At 42.1% G+C, this 19,469-nt stretch overlaps 1 protein-coding gene across 8 annotated transcripts in view; it reads right to left on the bottom strand.

The window, feature by feature from the left end:
* Positions 1-19,469, bottom strand: part of mib2 (E3 ubiquitin-protein ligase mind bomb 2) — a 672,548-nt gene that overhangs the window by 197,881 nt on the left and 455,198 nt on the right. For all 8 annotated transcript variants that reach the window (XM_076188489.1, XM_076188487.1, XM_076188492.1 and 5 more), the window contains one exon: positions 5,679-5,917. In XM_076188489.1, coding sequence (XP_076044604.1) covers positions 5,679-5,917 — 239 coding nt within the window. The remainder of the gene's footprint in view (positions 1-5,678; positions 5,918-19,469) is intronic.

Genomic DNA, 19,469 nt, shown 5'->3' on the forward strand with positions numbered 1-19,469 from the left:
GTTGGCGCCGCCGCCGCCCTTGCAACCGCCGCCACCGCCGCCACGCTAACGATCGCTGATGACGACCGTGGTGCATTGTATCGCCTCCGGTGTGACGATTGCTAAACTTCTCTCTTTCTCTCTCTCTTCCTCCCCAGTCTCTCTTTATTCCCCTCACTCTCTCTCTTCTCTTTCCTTTAGCTTATCTACGAGATCAACATGCTAACCAAATGTCTTTATTCTGGCTGTCGCCAGGCGATTTTATTCAACAGAAGGCAACCAAAGGCCGTCACAGGTTGCCATGGGGCCATCGAGACGCCGCGCTGGCTGGCCGAAGTCCGCTTTCTGAAGTAACCAGCGCTTCTATCCTTAAAAGTCGATATACACGGTCAAAAGTTTTGTCAAACAAGTGTTTGAAGTGATGTTTGACCGTGTGAATGGGATATTTGGTTCTCAAACACGTATATTGGCCTTTCAGGATATCTCGCCGAGAAAACGAAGTTACAGAGATGGCAAAGAAGAAACGAGACTGCAGAAATAGAAATTGATCAGGGATATTTCTCCAGTTGATATATGTCCCCAACCATACAAGAATACTAAGTGACTCTGGTCCGTAGGAAGGTCTCTATAATTCCTAAAAAATCGGCCAAACTAGTATGACCACCATTTAGCCCTGTTGAAAAATCACTTAAGATGCCGTCACTGCGGGAGTTGTACAGTGAGCCACTGTGCAGAAAGACAAAAGAAGACCAAAGATGGGACGAGCTTCCCCCCTCCCCCTCAACACTCCCCCCACCCTTCCCACGGCCTCCAGAAGTCTCTGGAAGGCGCCGCCTCACACCCACACACCCACCCTCAGCCTTCTTCCATTCTTTCTTTCCCTTCTCGGTTTCTTACGAGTCCAACCTTCAGAAACACTTACAGAGAGACCAACAAACAAGTCTGTCGGAAGATAGGTGGTGAGTGATACATGGAGGAAGAGGAGGAGGGTTAGCAGGAGTGAGGGAGAGGAAAAGAGAGAGAGAGAGAGAGAGACAGAGAGAGAGAGAGAGAGAGAGAGAGAGAGAGAGAGAGAGAGAGAGAGAGAGACAGAGAGAGAGAGAGAGAGAGAGGGGGGGAGGCCCAGATACGATATATGAAGAAAGGGAAGGGGTGGATGGAGGAGGGAGGAAAGGAAGGAGGTAAAGGAAGAGGGAGGATTTGGAACAAGAGCGAGAGAGCGCGAGTGTGTGTCTGTGTAAGTGCGTGTACATCCACTATCTCCCACGATATATACACATGTATATATATATATATATATATATATATGTATATATGTATACATATATATATATATATATATATATATATATATATATATATACATATTTATATATTATAGTAATGACCCAGTTTCGGAGAAGAGGCGAAAGTAAAAAGATCCGTATATTTCGATCACTATCTGTGATCCTCTTCAGATAGTGATCGAAATATACGGATCTTTTTACATTAGTATAATTTTACCAATGTGCTACGACATTACTTTGTTATATATATATATATATATATATATATATATGTATATATATATATATATATATATATATATATATATATATATATATATATTATATATATATATATATATATATATACATATATATATATAATATATATATATATATGGTGGAAGAAGAAGACACGGGTCTAGAACCGAGTTTATTCCAGACCGGTTTCGTTAAGAGCTTCTTGAGAAGCTCTAAGCGAAACCGGTCAGGAATAAACTCGATCCTACACCCGTTTCTTCTTTCACCTTCCTCAAACCCGTCACAATGTCCCAATATATATATATATATATATATATATATATATATATATATATATATATATATATATATATATATATATATATATATTTTGGGATTGGTGGTGGGGGAAACAGGGGTCTTTATCTGTTTATCGTTTTTATTCCTGACCGGTTTCGCTTACAATAGCTTCTATATATATATATGGTGGAAAAAAGTCATCAACTTGTCACAATGTACCAGCATATATATATATATATATATATATATATATATATATATATATATATATATATATATATATATATATATATATATATATATATATATGGTGGAAAAAATATATATATATATATATATATATATATATATATATCTATATATATATATATATATATATATATATATTGTCACTTAGCCAATGTCCACGTTTTTATTTATTTTTTCCTTCTTGTGTTGGTCGTTAGTTGTCTACCAGCATATAGCTTACCACTCCCAGCCTATCTCTGTCGTCGGTGTATAACACTGTCAGGAAGTCAACATTTGTCAGATCACAGCGGGGGTTTTGGCTGTCCTGCCGTCAGGTCATATGGACGCTGCTTGGGCAGCGTATCTGTAAATCACCAGTTTGTATTTTGGGTTATGTTTCTTTTCTTATCATTTTAATTTTTTCATTGATGCAATATGACCAAATTAATTTAATTACAACTTGTAGCAAAGATAACACGTGTCCATACGCTACGACGTACTTCAATTTCTGTACTGTATTTAAGTTTAGATTTATTGTAACGGTTTCCATCACCGGCAGGCTGGACATGCACATTGCTCACTCGAGTTACCAGTTAATTATATTGTTATTTTTCTTTTCTTTTCTAAGTTAGAATTAAGGTAATTTTGGATACGTATTTTCTTGTGTGTAATTTAAGGATAGTATGTAAGTATGCTGTAATGCTGTCATCCAAAGTGGGACAGGAAAAACTTCCTTAGTTGCACCCTTCGGCTCCATTGAACTGTCAGGTCAATTGCGAGTAATTCAGGGAGGCTTCAAACCTCCCTCGGGTTGTTCTCTCCATCTTCTCGTCGAGTTGGTAGCCAGCCACCCGTCTCCATTTTGCGGGAATTTTTTTCCACGAGGTATGTAGTAAAAGCCTACGGGTTAAAACTCGTGTGTTTTTTTATAGACGTGAGGAAATACGTCCTATGTCTGGTCTGGGGGGTTGTGATTTGATTTTAGGTTCACTTTTTGGAAATTGAATCGGAGTGTCAAACGGGTTTTTTTTTCCGATTTCTTGTGTGTGACCTTGTTTATCTCTTTCCTCCACCTCTTTATCCACATTACGTGTAAGTTAAATGCTAGTGTTTTGTTAATATGTTATATTTTGTCTTTTGTTTTAACTTTCTTTGAAATGAAATACTTATTTGTAGTCTAAATACCGAGTGATTTTGTTATTATTTGTTGTGTAAATAAAGTATAGAAACGAAACATTTTTTCGTCCTTGGAAAAAAAGAAATTAAGAATAGCTTTAAATTCTTTTAAATTCCAAAACCACCAAAAGGTAACAACATACAGTGTATACATTTATATATATATATATATATATATATATATATATATATATATACACACACATATATAAATATACATATATATTCTTGAGGACAGCAACTCCTCTTTTTTTTTTGGCAACACCGCACCCCGGTGTCGGTAATCGAGCCATCAATGCTGGAAACCACGAAGACGAAGAAGATGAAGGAGGCGAAGAGGACGAGGACGACGAAGAAAAAGCAGAAGACGAAGAAGAAGACGACGACGAATAATAATAATAAAAAAAATGAATCAGTAATAATACAATGAACACCTGCGTTTTCGATTCCATATTACATATTCTTTCATTATAACTTCAGGAAACTGGAGGTGAGGGAAAGGAAGGAACGGTCTGGCAAGGGGGCTCTGGATCGACTGAAACACCTTTCAGGTCGGGGTCCGAATCTTCAGCTGTACCAAATCTCCTCTCCTCTTTGCTCGAATAATGTTCCGGTTCAGGTTCAGTTCGAGGCGTTGTGCCTTTCTAGGGTGCACACCTCTATGCGATAACCCGAAAAGGGGTTAACTTCCCTAACCCTCTACATCGCGCTTCGTTTTTGTTTAGTCGACGTTGTTTAATTCATACTGTCTATATTCAGTTTTGGATGATCCCTGGCCGAGCGGGTAAGAGCGTCGCTACTTGCACCGGAGGTCGAGGTGACGACAGTCCGAACTTGCCGCTAGCGCGTTGGACCAAGTGTATGGTTCATTAAATTCACGCTACAAAGTACTTCACAAGGGCCGTCCTAGCCTCCTGATGGGAGAGGGGGTGTTCGCGACGTTAAACCTAATCAATTATACTCAGTTTTCTCCGTTCGCTTCCTTCATCATCTCTACTCATTCTGTCCACAGATTTTTTTTTTATCTACAACCCTTCAATCAGGAGGAGCCAAGAAAAGAGAGAGGGAGGGAGGGAGGGAGGGGTGGTGATTGGGAGTGGAATGGGTAAGGATGAAATGGGGAGTGGAATTATGCCTTTTGACTTTGGCTACCTCCCTTGTAAGGGGAAAAAAGCCCTTGAAGTATGTGTATGGTTGTATCTACAACCTACAGATGATGTCACCGGGCTTCCCGAAGCCTTCCTTTCTGTTAAGACCTTTCGATCGTATCACACTTGGCACCTACCCATCCACAACAACATTTGTATGCAGACCTCAATTATCTTTCATCTCAGTTATGTTTTCCTGTACATGGAACACACACATACAAACGTGGACACGCTCACGCGACACACAAGCACACAAACACACATTTAAGGCTAGATATCATAAACTGGATTGTAAGAGGCGGGACCCAATGAGCAGTGCGCTTTTCTTTCCCTGTGTACTAACTACAATTAAGTAAACACACACACACACACACACACACACACACACACACACACACACAAAGCTTTCTTTCCTCTGTATTTCTCTTCTACAAGTACTTTTTTCTCCTTCTTTTCAAGAACTCTCAAGTATATTCTCGGCAGACGTCCGGGTTGTTTTCTTTCCGCCCATTTGCCTTCAGGGCCGGCCTTCCGGGCGGAAACGCCAAAATCTCCCAGATTCCTCTCAAAGGCACAGCAAGCAGGCTGGCGCCTCCTCCTGCTCTACTATCCAATTCGTTCTTCGTCTTTCCTCTTTTAATGTCACTTTTCCCGAACTTTCTTTCGATATATGCATACAGACACACACATTATATACATATACATACATATATATATATATATATATATATATATATATATTCATTATTTACTATTTTCTTTTTCTCTCTCTCAAAAGTCGTTGCCCACCCTCAGTAGACAATTGCTTACCCTTCTTTTCTTCTTCCTTTTGTTCCTCGGCTGTGAGCTAATGTCCTTCGTCCAGCCAATTGTTCCATCTTACCCTGAACTTTTCCTGTTCCCAGACATTTGGTCCACCTTCTTAACCTCTCCTAGTGTTCAAAAGCCCCTCTCCTCCTCCCTTCCTCTCTCCCTCCCTCCACCCCCCCAGTTCCTCTTATTTAATCTCAGTCATGTACATTACGACGATGTACTTGGAAAAAGCTGTGGTAATAACAAGCGAAACGTCCTACTAATAAACGATCCGTCCTCACATTCGGTGCTTCTTTCGACAGATTTTTTTTATTCGTGATTCAATGTTTAATCATTAAAATGGAATCGGAGACGAGTACGGGGTTCGAACCTACAATTAAGCGAATGCTGAATGCAATGTTCCTAAAAACACAGTATAAAAAGGAGAGATACAATATATATATATATATATATATATATATATATATATATATATATATATATATATATATATATATAATCATAATAAAAGTCTTAGCCGGTTACTTACCTATGGGGGCGTTGTCGAAGATGCGGAGGTCGAAGGCGCCTTGGTATCCCACGCGGTAGTTGGTGCGGGACCCGGAGTCCCACTGTACCACGACCGTCTTGTCCGGCGTCGTCGAGGAACCGGGCTTGCCCACCTCGACCACGGTGCCGGCGTGGCCGTCACCGTCGTCCTGGTCCCCCCATCGCCAGTCCGGACCCCGCATCACCCTCAACCCCACCTCCACCACCATTCTTTCAGATCTGGAAAGATATAAAGATAACAATCCATTAATTTGAGGGAAAGAGTTAACAAAAATAAGCAAATCAAACTACCTCAATCTTCACAAAATTCAAGAACTCATTCATGACTTCTGTTTTTTTTTCCAGGACTTTTCCAGGCCTGGAAAACGAAGACAGAATCTCATGACTTTTGTTAGGCAGCGGGAACAGTGTGGCAGTCAGACACGCCCCGCCTCTTCAGTATTTTCTACTTCTTGACTGGACGAGATAATTACTACTAGAACACACACACACACACACATATATATATATATATATATATATATGTATACATATTATATAAATTGCACTCGAAACAAAAGAGGAGAAACTCGAGACGCCGCCGCCGTTCGTCGGGAAACTCGTTAGCGCGACAACAACTCACGGAACTTTCGGAAGTCGTCAAGCGCACCCACCCCCCTTATGTGGGGCAAACTGAACGAAACGCCCGGAATGTGATGCAATGGCCCCCCCTCCCCGAACTCCCCAAGGTCCTCTTCCTTCTTCGAGTGGGAAGGACGTCGTACCGGCCGTAGGATCGTGTACGAGTAGTCTACCTTGTGCGGACACATCCTTGCCGACAATACGGACAACTCGTACCAAAGTAGGAGTCCTTCTTGTAATACAAAGAAATACATAAACAAATAAATAATATATACATATAAGTACATATGTATATACACACACACACACATACACGTGCTTATGCGGACCATTCAACCCAAAGAAGGAATCCTTCATGCGGTAAAAAGAAATACATTAACAAATAAATAAACAAAGATATATGTGAGTTATGAGGATAATAAGGACAATTCAACCCAAAGTAGGAATCCTTTATGTGGTGTAAAGAAGCACACAAACAAGTAAAATAATATCTAATAAATATGTGACTTATGCGGACAATACGGACAATTCAACCCAAAATAGGAGTCCTTCATGTGATGACACAAACATGATATCGCGGCCCCCTCACGGCGTGGAATCTTCACGCTATGTATGGCTAGCTGTTACGGTTTCCCTTGGGCAACAGAGATGGTCTGAGCGTGTATGTAAAGTTACAATACTGTCATACATTAGTCTTTGTACGAAATCTGAGGTCTCCCCAGGGACTTTAACAACTGTTGATCGCGAGTCCAGCACGTGATCCAAGACCATAGAAAATGATATTTGCATATACACACAAACAAGTACGCACATAAAAGCACATTTTTCAAGGCTGTTCTATATGTAAGAATGAAAGTGAAACTGGAATTAGAAGCACGTGTCTTTTTTTACAACGACGTGTTCTAGGGCTCGTTAAAAATAATGATAAATAAAAAAATACACAAATAAATGAATGAAAAATAAAATTCCAATATTCGCAATTCCTCCTCGTCCGGGAACTTGTGTTCTGCGGTCTCCGACTTTCGCGCGACTTCGCGAACAAAATAGCGGCGAACTTGATACGCAATTGTATTTATCTATTTATCTAATTTTCCCTCCCCTCTCAACTGGAAAGACAGAGTATATGTAATACATACATACTGTACATATACAGTATGTATGTTTTTTAAGATACACGCAAGGGGGAGGGTCGTCCCTTCTAAGGTACCAGAGTGCCAAATTTTCTCTATCTCTCTCTCTCTCTCTGAGGACTGTCGTATATCTCATTCTTGTTAACGCCAGATGATTTATTTCGTCTGAACTCTGAACCACCCCCCAAAAAAGGGGACGAAACGAGGAGTTAAATGATACTAAATCCTCTATCTTCGCCCCCGCCCCCTTTCCCCCACCCGCACCCCTCGCCCACACGCCTGCTGCTCTGCAGGCAAACAACTATCAGCCCGCCCGCCCGCCCTCTTGCCGCAATGTTCCTTCGTCACCTCTGCAGTGACGAGTTTTCTATTCTGTTTTTCACTTAACGCGAGAGGCAGAAGTTTCTCGCGTGCGACCGTGCCTTTGTGTGTGTGTGTGTGTGTGTTTGTGTCTGTGCGTGCGCGTGTGTGTTTTTGTGTGTGTGGAATACGCTGTTTCCATATGGTCACCGAATCTCATTAAAGACATTGACAGATTGGAAAAAAGTACAACGGCAAGCCACAAAACTGATTCCAAATATCAGAAATAAATCATACGAATATCGACTGAAACATTCTGAAGGATATCGACATCAAAAGTGACGATTTTTTCACACTGCGAATCAGAAAAGAAATAATGGTCTCAAACTGCCAGGAAGTAGATTTAATTCGGAAGTGGGCAGAAACAACTTCGCCAACCGTGTAGTATATGAATGAAATAAATTTCCAGCAGAGGTAGTGCAATGCAATGTAGTTCAGTTCGAATTTTTAAGATTCATATAGATAAACACCAAAGAAATATAGTGTAATGCCTGCTGACATTTATTTCATCTCATTTTACTTATTCATTACTATTTACTCATTTATTACTATTCATTTATTCATTATTCATTATGAATTATTATTATATATCTGTTTATTAATCATCATTTATTACTTTTGCTTATTTTCATTTTTTCGCCTAGTTATAGACCAAAATGTCTCCTGTCAGCATGCTCCTCCTCTGTAATAATCCTTTGTGTGTATACGTGTGTGTGTGTGTGTGTGTGTGTGTGTGTGTGTGTGTGTGTGTGTGTGTGTGTGTGTGTGTGTGTGTGTGTGTTTACCTAGTTGTATCTTAGGGGAAAGGGAGCTATGTTCGTGGTGTCCCGTCTTCGTATCTCGCAGTGTCTAAATTGTTCTTAAATTCGTGAATGGTTTTTGCACACACTATCATTTCGTCCAGTTTGTTCCATGCATCTACCACTCTGTGGGGAAAGCTGTCTTTTCAGGTCTCTTCTATAACTGTCCTTTTTTGAGTTTCTTTCCATGTCCTCTTGTATTTCTCGTATCCCAATTTAGTAAGCGTTCTCTATCAAAATTCTATAGATGGTCAAAAAGTTTCCTCTTTCTCTTCTTTGTTCCAGGGTCGATAAGTCTAGTTTTGACAGCCTCTCTTCGTATGACAGTTCTGAAAGTGTAGGGGGCCATCTTCGTAGTTGCTCTTTGGATTCTTTCAATTTTCTTTATATTCTTTTTGGTGTTGGGTGACCATAGTGTAGCTGCGTATTTCAGTCTTGGCTTTATCAGTGTGACTAGTATTTTATTCACTATTTCTTCGTCCTAGTAAGTATACCTCTTTTATTGACCTCAGCAAGTTGTTGGTTTCTCCGACAATTTTGTGTGTATGTGTGCGTGTGTGTGTGTGTATGTGTGTGTGTGTGTCTATGTACGTATATATATATATATATATATGTGTGTGTGTGTGTGTGTGTGTGTGTGTGTGTGTGTGTGTGTGTGTGTGTGTGTGTGTGTGTGTGAATGTGGTGTGTATGCGCGAACGTATGTGTATCCTCTTTAGTCCCCTAGTCAAGGGAAGACACTCCCACCATCCCGTCCCTACATTGAACAAAATCTGACACGCACACACACACACGCGCGCGCGCACGCACATGTGCACTCATGAATATCCATCTGGTTGAGACGCCTGTGGTTGTCCATTTCCTGCCCCACACGACCACTGACAGGATACTACGGTTTTTGTACAAACTATTATCTAAGCGGAATTATGGTCTAGTCAACAAGCTGATGGGACACTCTGCTGATCTTATTTATTCATATATCTACCCCGAGCGGGTTAGAGCGTCGCTACCTGCGGCGGAGGTCGAGGTGACGGCAGTTTAAACCTTGCCGCCAGCGAATTGGACCAAGAGTATGTTTTAGTAGACTCCATGATACAAAGTCCTCTGGAAAGGGGCACCGTTCTAGCCTCCTGATAGGCGGAGTTTGCGACGTTAAGCAGAATCATTACCATCTATTTATTTATTTATTTATCTATTTAAAAAAATTACCCAATCAGTTATTAGCCGCACCGCTTCCCACTTATTACGATGATGGCGCCTCATCACTTCCTCAGCGATACTACCGGTTCATCCTCTCTCTCTCTCTCTCGCGGGACGGTTTGTCACCCGAGTCTACTGGAACGCCCAAGATATTCATTATCTTCGGGACACCGACATCCTTTTCCTCTAAATGGACGACATGCACAACAATGTTGTCTACTCCATCGTGTTCACTGTGGCCACGGGTCCCCGGTGAGCTACTACAATCTAGACCAGGGGTTCCCAAAGTGGTCGATATCGACCCCCAGGGGTCGATGAGACCATCCAAGGGGTCGAACGGGGGTCAGTAGATTGCTAAGGGGTCGATGAGACCATCAAAGGGGTCGAAAGGGGGTCAGTAGATTGCTAGGGGGTCGGAAGGGGTCAGTAAATTACTATGGGGTCGACAGGCAGTCTTTAAAATTAAATGGTTAGCGTGAAATGATCCTGTTCTCTTCCCGTACTGAAAGGGTGAGAATAATCAACCAATATCTAAACTTAAAGAAAAACCATGTCAGTTCACTTTGAATCGAAAATCCTCCCCATTCTGTGCATGTAGGGGGAATTTCGCATACACACAACCACATCGTGAATGAACATCAAGATGATAAGCTTGTGTAATATTATTGGTTTGAATATTACTTATAGTAATATAATAAAGAATATATATCACTCTTAAAGCTATTGGTAAATTATAAATATATATTTGAAAACACTTATGTTTATGTATATGTGAAAGTATCTGTATTATTATTGGAACGCCGTCGCCTTGATGAATGTTGCCATTTGGCCCTTTTATAACGGATCAAAATAAAAAATAAATAAATAAAAATAAACGAATAGAATAAGTAAAATCCACAATTACAAAAAATGCGACTATGGTACTTAAGAATAACCATAAGTGATTTATGAGACCAAACAAGAACTACAGTAAAGAATTAAAACAATAATATCAACAACAAAAATGATAAAAATCATAATGATGATGATAACACTATTGATAACTAAAATGATAATAATAATAATAATAAAAATGATAATAATAATAATTATAATAATAATAATAACTATAATAATAATAATAATAACATTAATAACAATAACAACACCAATAATAATAATAAACTGACATAATTTGTGAATTAATAGTTTGGGGGTCGATGAGCTGAAAAGTTTGGGAACCCCTGAACTAGACGAATATTTACTTGAATATTATTGTTTTTATTTCTCAGACTTATAATAAAAAATGACAGAATAAAGAATAATAAGAGTTCTTCTTTGGAAAAAAATAATTTAATAAAACCTGGAAGTTAAAAAAAAAAGTTTGTGGACTAAAAACGAGTCTAACATTTCCTTCAGGTCTCATGCTAATTTTTGTTTGCATTCACATATTTCCTAAATGACAGCTGTTTTCCCTTCCCTTTTTCCTCTTATCCATAAACACTGTGATCCAATAATATACCATGACAGAGAACACGCTTTCCGACTTGTTTGGGTACACGTAACATAACTCGACGTGTGAACTGACGACACGGAGTACCGGACAAATAACATGTGCGTCAATCAAGACACTCCATTATGATCAGTTCGGGGCGGCTCCAACATCCCCCACATCAACCTCAGCAGACACCAATTCTACTTAATGTGTCTCGCTCAATGTTTGAAACTCATGGCTGCCAATCATAGGCCAAGACGGGGAAAAGGGGGCGGGGCATCCCTGCTATTATCATGACGAACAGGCCATCCAAGTCGTGCACGACAACTGTTCATCGATTGGAACGAGAGTAACGAAAGTGAACAAATAAACAAATAAGGACTAACAGAAATAAATTATTTACAGGAAAAAGTCGCATTCTATACCAATCCCTTATGAGGATATTATACTTTCTGTTGTAATTCTTTCATGTTTACGTCACCTACACTGTACCCCTCTTAATCGAAGTTTCATTTATTTGTGGGAAATCCTTTCCACTGCGGAAACCTAGCCTATTTCTATTCAACGATAAATCCATCATCCTATCCGCCGCCAGACGACTCTATTCAATTAAGGGAACCCCGTACGCTACTAGAATAAGAAAAGAAAGAAAGAAAGAAGAAAGTACCGTTGTGAGTCGCGCTGTTTTCACGGCTTGCGGCCTGGGACACGACCGCCCGCCCTCGAGGGTCTGCACCTTCAGGAGTCCTCGGCCGCTCCTCAGGACCCGAGGGGCTCCCGAATCTCCGGTTAAAGTCGCCTCAAGCACCAAGGTTACACCGCCAACACCTTCACAAGTCTCTCCTGTGTGCGGTAGCCTCTTTCCACCACGTCACCCCATCGCACACAAGATATAGAGAGGCCATAGAGGCACACTGTCAAAGAGAGAGAGATAGAGAGAGACAGAGAGAGAGAGAGAGAGAGAGAGAGAGAGAGAGAGAGAGAGAGAGAGAGAGAGAGAGAGAGAGAGAGAGAGAGAGAGAGAGAGAGAGAGAGGTGAGGGAAACCATTCGATGTCGTCTATTGTCGGTTGATGTTGGTTCTCCTGTAACTTTCAGATGCACACACATACACACAAGCGTTTTAGAGACAACACGTCGGGAGGCGCTTAGCAGGGACTTGGACCATCACTTTTGCCCTATGTGCTCGGACGTGCAAGGGAAGCAGAGTTCACAGGAACCTGCTGGGCTGATGTCGCGCGAAATGCGACTGACACCAACTTGCCACTCGGCACACTGGGGTGCAATCGTTTGTTATGTAAATGAACGGGACATTTCTCCGGGAAGAGGATGCGGGAGCGGGAGGGGGAGGGGGAGGGGGAGAGGGGGAGGGGGAGTGTGGTGGGGGCCGCAAAGGAGGAGTGGGAAGAAAGTGTTCCAAAGAGGACAATGCTGGCAGTGACAGTGAGGGATGGGAAAGGGGGAGAGGAAAGGGTACGTAAAGAGAGAAAAAAAAAAGGTGGGAAAAGAGGGAACGTAAACAAACAGGAGGTACAAAAGGAAACAAAGGGGGAGAGGGAGAAACGAGAAGAAATAGTCAGAAGAAGAAGGTGGAGGGGACAGGAGAGTAGGAGGAGTAGGATGAGGAGGAGGTGGAGGATGAGATGTGAGGAGAATGGATTTTATTAATAATAACCAGTGCTTATATCCTTGGCGATGAGAGAGAGAGAGAGAGAGAGAGAGAGAGAGAGAGAGAGAGAGAGAGAGAGAGAGAGAGAGCATGATAACTCGGGGTAAGCGATATAAAACCCGGGTAAATGGTCCAATAGAGGCTGCAATGCACACACTACACGAAGTCGTACATCCTTAACTTACTACAAACAGGCTTTCACTGCGCGATAAACCACTGCTACCACGTGTAACACCAAAATAGGTTCACACACACACGCGCAAACACACGCTCCCCGTCATCCATCATTTTATTTCAATTTTAATTTTTCCCCAAAGTCTAAGGACACAGGCTCTGTCCGCATGAATTAAAAATGTCATCCGAGTTGACATGATGTCACGACGAATTGAAACGACCTGTGACGACGTAACCTCAATCCTGCGACCCCGTTTCCATGCTTGAGGGAATTCACACACACACACAAACACACACACACACACACACACACACACACACATCTGGCAACGGGCAAATCGGACCAAAATCTCTGAAACAGACAGGAACAATCTCCTTTTCCACACCTTTACCTCCTTTTCTCCCCCCTAGTTCCCACCACCATCAGCACACATTCCATCCCCCCTTCCCATTCCCACCAATACGGCTTCACCCTCCCCCCCTACACACCCCAAGCTCCCTCCCAATCAAACTTCCCCTCTGTGTTCCGGGCAGAGTTCCCACGGGGGCAGGTGGTAGGGGGTCGGGGGCGACTCTTCTTCGTCTTCATCTGGTAACACCTCTGGCCACCTGTACACTTCCATACGTACAATGTACACAAACGTGTGCGAGTCCCTTGGTACACGTGCAATACATGTTCACACACGAGAAAATATATTCAGTACATGTAAGCATAACATACTTGACCAAAGGAAAATCAGGAAAAAAAATACTCATGCACACGCACGTACACATGTTCACACACGCACACACAAACAAACTCTTGTGGGTGGGGAGTTGTGTGTGTGTGTGTGTGTGTGTGTGTGTGTGTGTGTGTGTGTGTGTGTGTGTGTGTGTGTGTGTGTTAATAACTGTCGATCACGAGTCCAACATGTGATCCAAGACCATGGTGACAGGGATGAGACCACTCGCTCACACATCTCTCAGTCTGCGGGTTGCCCTTTCTCGTCACAGCTGGAGGAAATGCCAGGCAGACCCGAGCGCTTTTCCCCGTCGCAGGCTGAGCAGGCTATCCAAGGAGCAAGCACGCACGCGAATAACCACACAAACCATCAACCAAGCAGACGAGTAAGCACGCAATCAAACACGCAGCCAAGCGAGCAGGAAGCCAAGCAAACACGCAAGTCAACGAGCAGTCAGCATGCATGCGAGCAAGCCGTCAAACAAGCACGAAAGCAATCAAACGGTCAGACAAGCACGCACGCAAGCAACTAAACAGTCAAACAACCATGCCAGCAAAGAATCTAGCATACAAGCAAGCACGTAAGCAAGCGAGTAGTATCAGAGTGATATGAGGAAGATGGTAAAGAAGCCTCAAGCCATGCAATCCTCTTAATTGGTCTTCACGTTTTCTACTCTCAGGAAATTGAAAAAGTTTCTTTCATACACAGATCCATCGTGACGTTTCAAAAATCGCGACTGACTTTCACATGTAAAACTGAGACTCCTTTTATGTGTGTGATAAATACAATACAGTAAAAGTCTCTTGGTTGTCAAAGAAAGAATATCAAACAGCCACGTGTAAATAAATGTTGGCAAACATATGTACGTGGATTCACAAAATATTTGCATGCGCACCGCGAACCTGTACAAACAATTAACGCGTACACAGAAACATTAACGATTAATACATGGAAACACACGGACATACATACACACACACACACACACACACACGAACGCAGATATACCTACTCTGAGATTTATAAGTCCTTCACGATACCCAGCTCATATCATTACATCAAAATTTGTCTCCACTTCAACACGCAATAGTTGACGATTATTTAGAAACCTGATTATTGTAATCCTACACCAGGAAAGCTGCACTCTCAACGTCAATATCTCAAAATTAACTCCTCAATCGTTAAATTCTTGGGCAGGAAACTGAAAACTAGACATGGTCCCCGAAACACATGGGAAATAACGTAGATATATACGGGACACATCATACCGGGAATTGTGGCAAAGGGGAATGCTGTAGAAGCAATATGATTGCAGGTGCAAGTAAGCCTATCCTATCTGAAGGCTGCTATATCACCCCCACAGTTATGCATATTGATGCATGCGTGCATATATGTATGTGTGTGAGCGCCGCCTGCACGAGGATACACACACACACACACAATTTATATATATATATATATATATATATATATATATATATATATATATATATATATATATTATCGACACAAAATCATTACATACACATTAGACACATTCATACATACACAGTGACTAAATTTACATTAAAGAAACCATCGTTTCTGTTGAACATAAATTTCCCTGAAAGCAGACATAAAAACAACTCACTGGTAAAGAGAGTGGGGACGCGCCCAGTAGAGCGTCAGAGAACTCTTTAATTTTGGTTCTTTTTCATTTCCCCCCTTTCCATTCAACCTTCTTTCCCACCCCTTTCCCACGCACCAGTCGTCACAATATCTACAAAGACGCACAGGTAGTTTGCAACAAAGACAGTAGACGCGAATGACGACCCCCTCCTCCTCCTCTTCCTCCACTCCAAGTCGTTCCCCACCCACTGCCCCACTCCCACTTTTGACAATTTTGTTTAAGTCTTGCCACTTGGTTCTTTCCTCTGTGGTCCCTGCTCCCGTTTTTCTACCCTTTCCAGATGCTCCCTTCTCCCTCCTCCTGTCTTCCTCCTCCTCCTCCTCTTCTTTTTCTTCCTACTACTACACTTCCTCTAGCATCACCACACCTAACGATGTCAAAATGACCACGACTACCTACTACTACTCAACAGAAATTAACATTACCATTACCCCCACAGTAATAACATTTGTCACCACAAACACCACCACCACCACTCCTTCCTTGCACGTTCCTCTATCGCCTGAACTCACTGGCACCATACAGTTCGAGTCGTGGCACCAGTGACAGCATGTGAGTGAGTGTCATACACACTAGGCCCCTCGCACAGGGATAAAAATTCAATTTCATTCAACTTCAACCTTTTCGTCATTGCTTTTGACGTCAACTCGATCCATTTGTATCTTGGAGGCGCGCTCTCCCTATCAACTTTCAACTGCTCCAGCCCCTACATCGACAAACTCTTCAAAACATTCTGTTTCCAAATGCTATGACGTCATGTCGTCTCTTATTTCGGTTTCTTGCTCGATCTGTGTCGCTTTCCATTGTATATCATCTCCTCTTACTTCTTGTCTTCTTTCTCCTCCTCCTCCTCCTTTTCCATCTCTTCTTTCTTGTCTTCCTCTTCATTCTCATCACCCCCATTACCTCCCTTCACTACCTTCCCAGCGCCTCTGTCAACCCGTCCCCCATCCCTCATCTTTAGTCCCGTCCTTGGTACTGTAATCGGTTCAAAACGGTCCACAGTGACTGGACGATGGAGTTCCCACCGGGTTTCGGGTGACCATCAACGCCAGTCAATGGTCTCGGTTTAAGAATGATGCGCGCGCGCGCACGCACACACACACACACACAATCTGTCCCTGGTGATAACAGACTGGGTAAGAAAACACGAAAGACCCTCGACGGAGCTCAAAGACGAAGTGTCAATCGCGAATCAAGGAACCGTGTCAACACGCTGTCTTGGCCTATCTCGAGGAACACCATCTAGACACTTGGCTCGTTCTCGCTGCCGTCAGGTGATTTCAATTGCCTCCGTGGTACCCCCACGGGGGTTGGGAGCGCAAGAGGAAGAGGTCCTTGTGTGCTAACGCATGACACTTAACACGTGCACTAACACCCACTAAAGAAACACTTGTACTAACATTACGACATTCGATACTTGGGCAAACAGCGCCCGGGAATTGCCGTATGCATAAACACTCAAGGCAAATTCAACACCGTAAGAGAGAGAGTGAGTGAGTGAATGAGTGTGTGTGTGTGTGTGTGTGTGTGTGTGTGTGTGTGTGTGTGTGTGTGTGTGTGTGTGTGCGCGCGCGCGTGATTTACCACGGTCTTGGATTATGTGTTGGACTCGTGATCGACAGCCATTACCCTCCCGTATGAGAGCTTAGAACTCATATATGACCGAACTATAAGTAATGGTGTGACCTCACACACACACATCTCCCTGCCCACGAGAGTTGGGATAACGGCTCGCAGAACTACGATACTGAAATTATTTCAGCCCTGGGCGGGATTCAAACTCAGAACACTAGAATAGTGGTCGTGAACGCTACCACAGCGCCGTGTGTGTGCATGTGTGTGTGTGTGTGTGGAGGGGCTTCCATTCCTGAATAAAATCGTCTGGCGACAGCTAAACCATATGTAGAAATCCAGCTGCTCACTCAAAGGACCGACAACATTCGCAGTTTCCTTGCAGCTTCGCATGGATCACTCAAAGGGCCAAGATCCCTTGCAGCTTCTCGTGGACTTTTGCGATCCAAATGCATACGGACGACGGCAATCTGAGCCGCAACAGTTTCATGCATGCCAGCTGTTTGCCTGTTCTTGGCAGCTGCTCAGAAACAGTGACTTGCAGATGTCGTTTATAGCTGCTTTGTCGGATGCTAATGGATGCAAGATGGTTGATGATGATAAACTGAGTGTTATATCGGCCACAAGAAATGCTGAAGACTGAAAAGTAAAACACCCTATGCAACTCTGTCATGGATAATTGTGCATGTGTGTCCGTGTATATGTATATTTGTGTGTACGGTTGTGTGTGTGTGTGTGTATTTACCTAGTTGTATCTCACGGGAAGGGGAGCTATGCTCGTGGTGTCCCGTCTTTGTATTTCGCAGTGTCTAGTTTGCTCTTAAATATGAGTATGGTTTTTGCACACTATTGTTTTGTCCAGTTTGTTCCAGATGCTACCACTCTGTGTGGAAAAGGGTTTTTTTCATGTCTCTTCTATAACTATTCTTTTCGAGTTTTTTATGCCCTCTTGTGTTTTTCCTGTCCCAATTTAGTAAGTCAATGACTTCCGTGCCTTTCATGATTTTGTAATGGTCTTTAGGTCGCCTCTCTCTCTCCTTTGTTCCAAAGTCGATAATTTCAATTTAGCCAATCTCTCCTCATATGACAGGTTTGAAAGTGCTGAGGCCATTTTCGTGGTTGCTCTCTGGATTCTTTAAATTTTCTTTAAATTCATTTTGGTACTGGGTGACCATAGTGTCGCAACATACTCCAGTCTAGGCCTCATTAATGTGACTAATATTTTTTTTTTATAATTTCTTCGTCCAAATAGGTAAAAGCCACTTTTGTTGATCTTGGTAACTTGTATGATTCTCCGACAATTTTGTTTATTTGTTTATCAGGTGACAAGTCATTTGAGATAATTAGTCTCAGCTTTTTTTTTTCAGATCCCATTTTCTTCACTTCCTTTGTTCCAATTGTGTAATATCCTGATATTCTTTTTGTTACTTTTTCCGAACTCCATTATGCTACATTTCTTAATGTTGACGTCTACTTCCCACTTCTGCTGATATTCTTTTTATTACTTTTTCCAAACTCCATTATACTACATTTCTTAATGTTGAAGTCTACTTCCCACTTCTGCTGATATTCTTTTTCTACTTTTTCCGAACTCCATTATGCTACATTTCTTAATGTTGAAATCTACTTCACACTTCTGACTCCATTTCCAAACCTTGTTTAGGTCTCTCTGTAGTGATTCACAATCCATTTCGGTTTTCACTTTCCTCAACAATTTAGCATCGTCTACAAAGAAGCTCATGTAACATTCCATATCTTCATCCATGTCATTCACATTAACAACGAACATTATTGGAGCCAATACTGATCCCTGTGGAACTCCACTAATTACCTCCTCCCGACCTGAAAATTGTTCTCTGAGCACTACTCTCATTTTTCTACCATGCAGGAAATCCTCCATCCAGTTTAGTAGGTTACTTTGCATCCCTCCTATGTTTTCCAATTTCTTAAATAATTTTGTGTGTTACCTTGTTGAAGGCTTTTTGTAAGTTTAGGAAAGCACAATCAGCCCATCCATCCCTTTCTTGAAATATATTAGTTTAGAGTAGAAATAGATTAAATTTGTAGCACATAATCTTCCCTGTCTGAATCCAAACTGTCTCGAGTTTATTATATTGTTTTCTTCCAGGTGTTTTATCCATCTATACTTGCCCAATGTCAACCGAAAGTTAGTAAAGTTGCCTCCAAACTACTTCAATGTCAACACTTAATTGCCGTTAGGTAAGTTAAATTGCAGCATCTAGCACTAGCGGGTATTCAACTAGTCCTGTGTCAACCAGGCTTAACTCTTAGGGGTAAAGCGCGCGCGCGCGCACGCACGCACACACACACACACACACATGCACACCACACACACACATACACACACCACACACACA

The sequence above is a fragment of the Oratosquilla oratoria genome, chromosome 7 (assembly GCF_046742065.1).
Source record: "Oratosquilla oratoria isolate Oo_2021 chromosome 7, ASM4674206v1, whole genome shotgun sequence".
In the NCBI taxonomy this organism is placed as follows: domain Eukaryota; kingdom Metazoa; phylum Arthropoda; class Malacostraca; order Stomatopoda; family Squillidae; genus Oratosquilla; species Oratosquilla oratoria.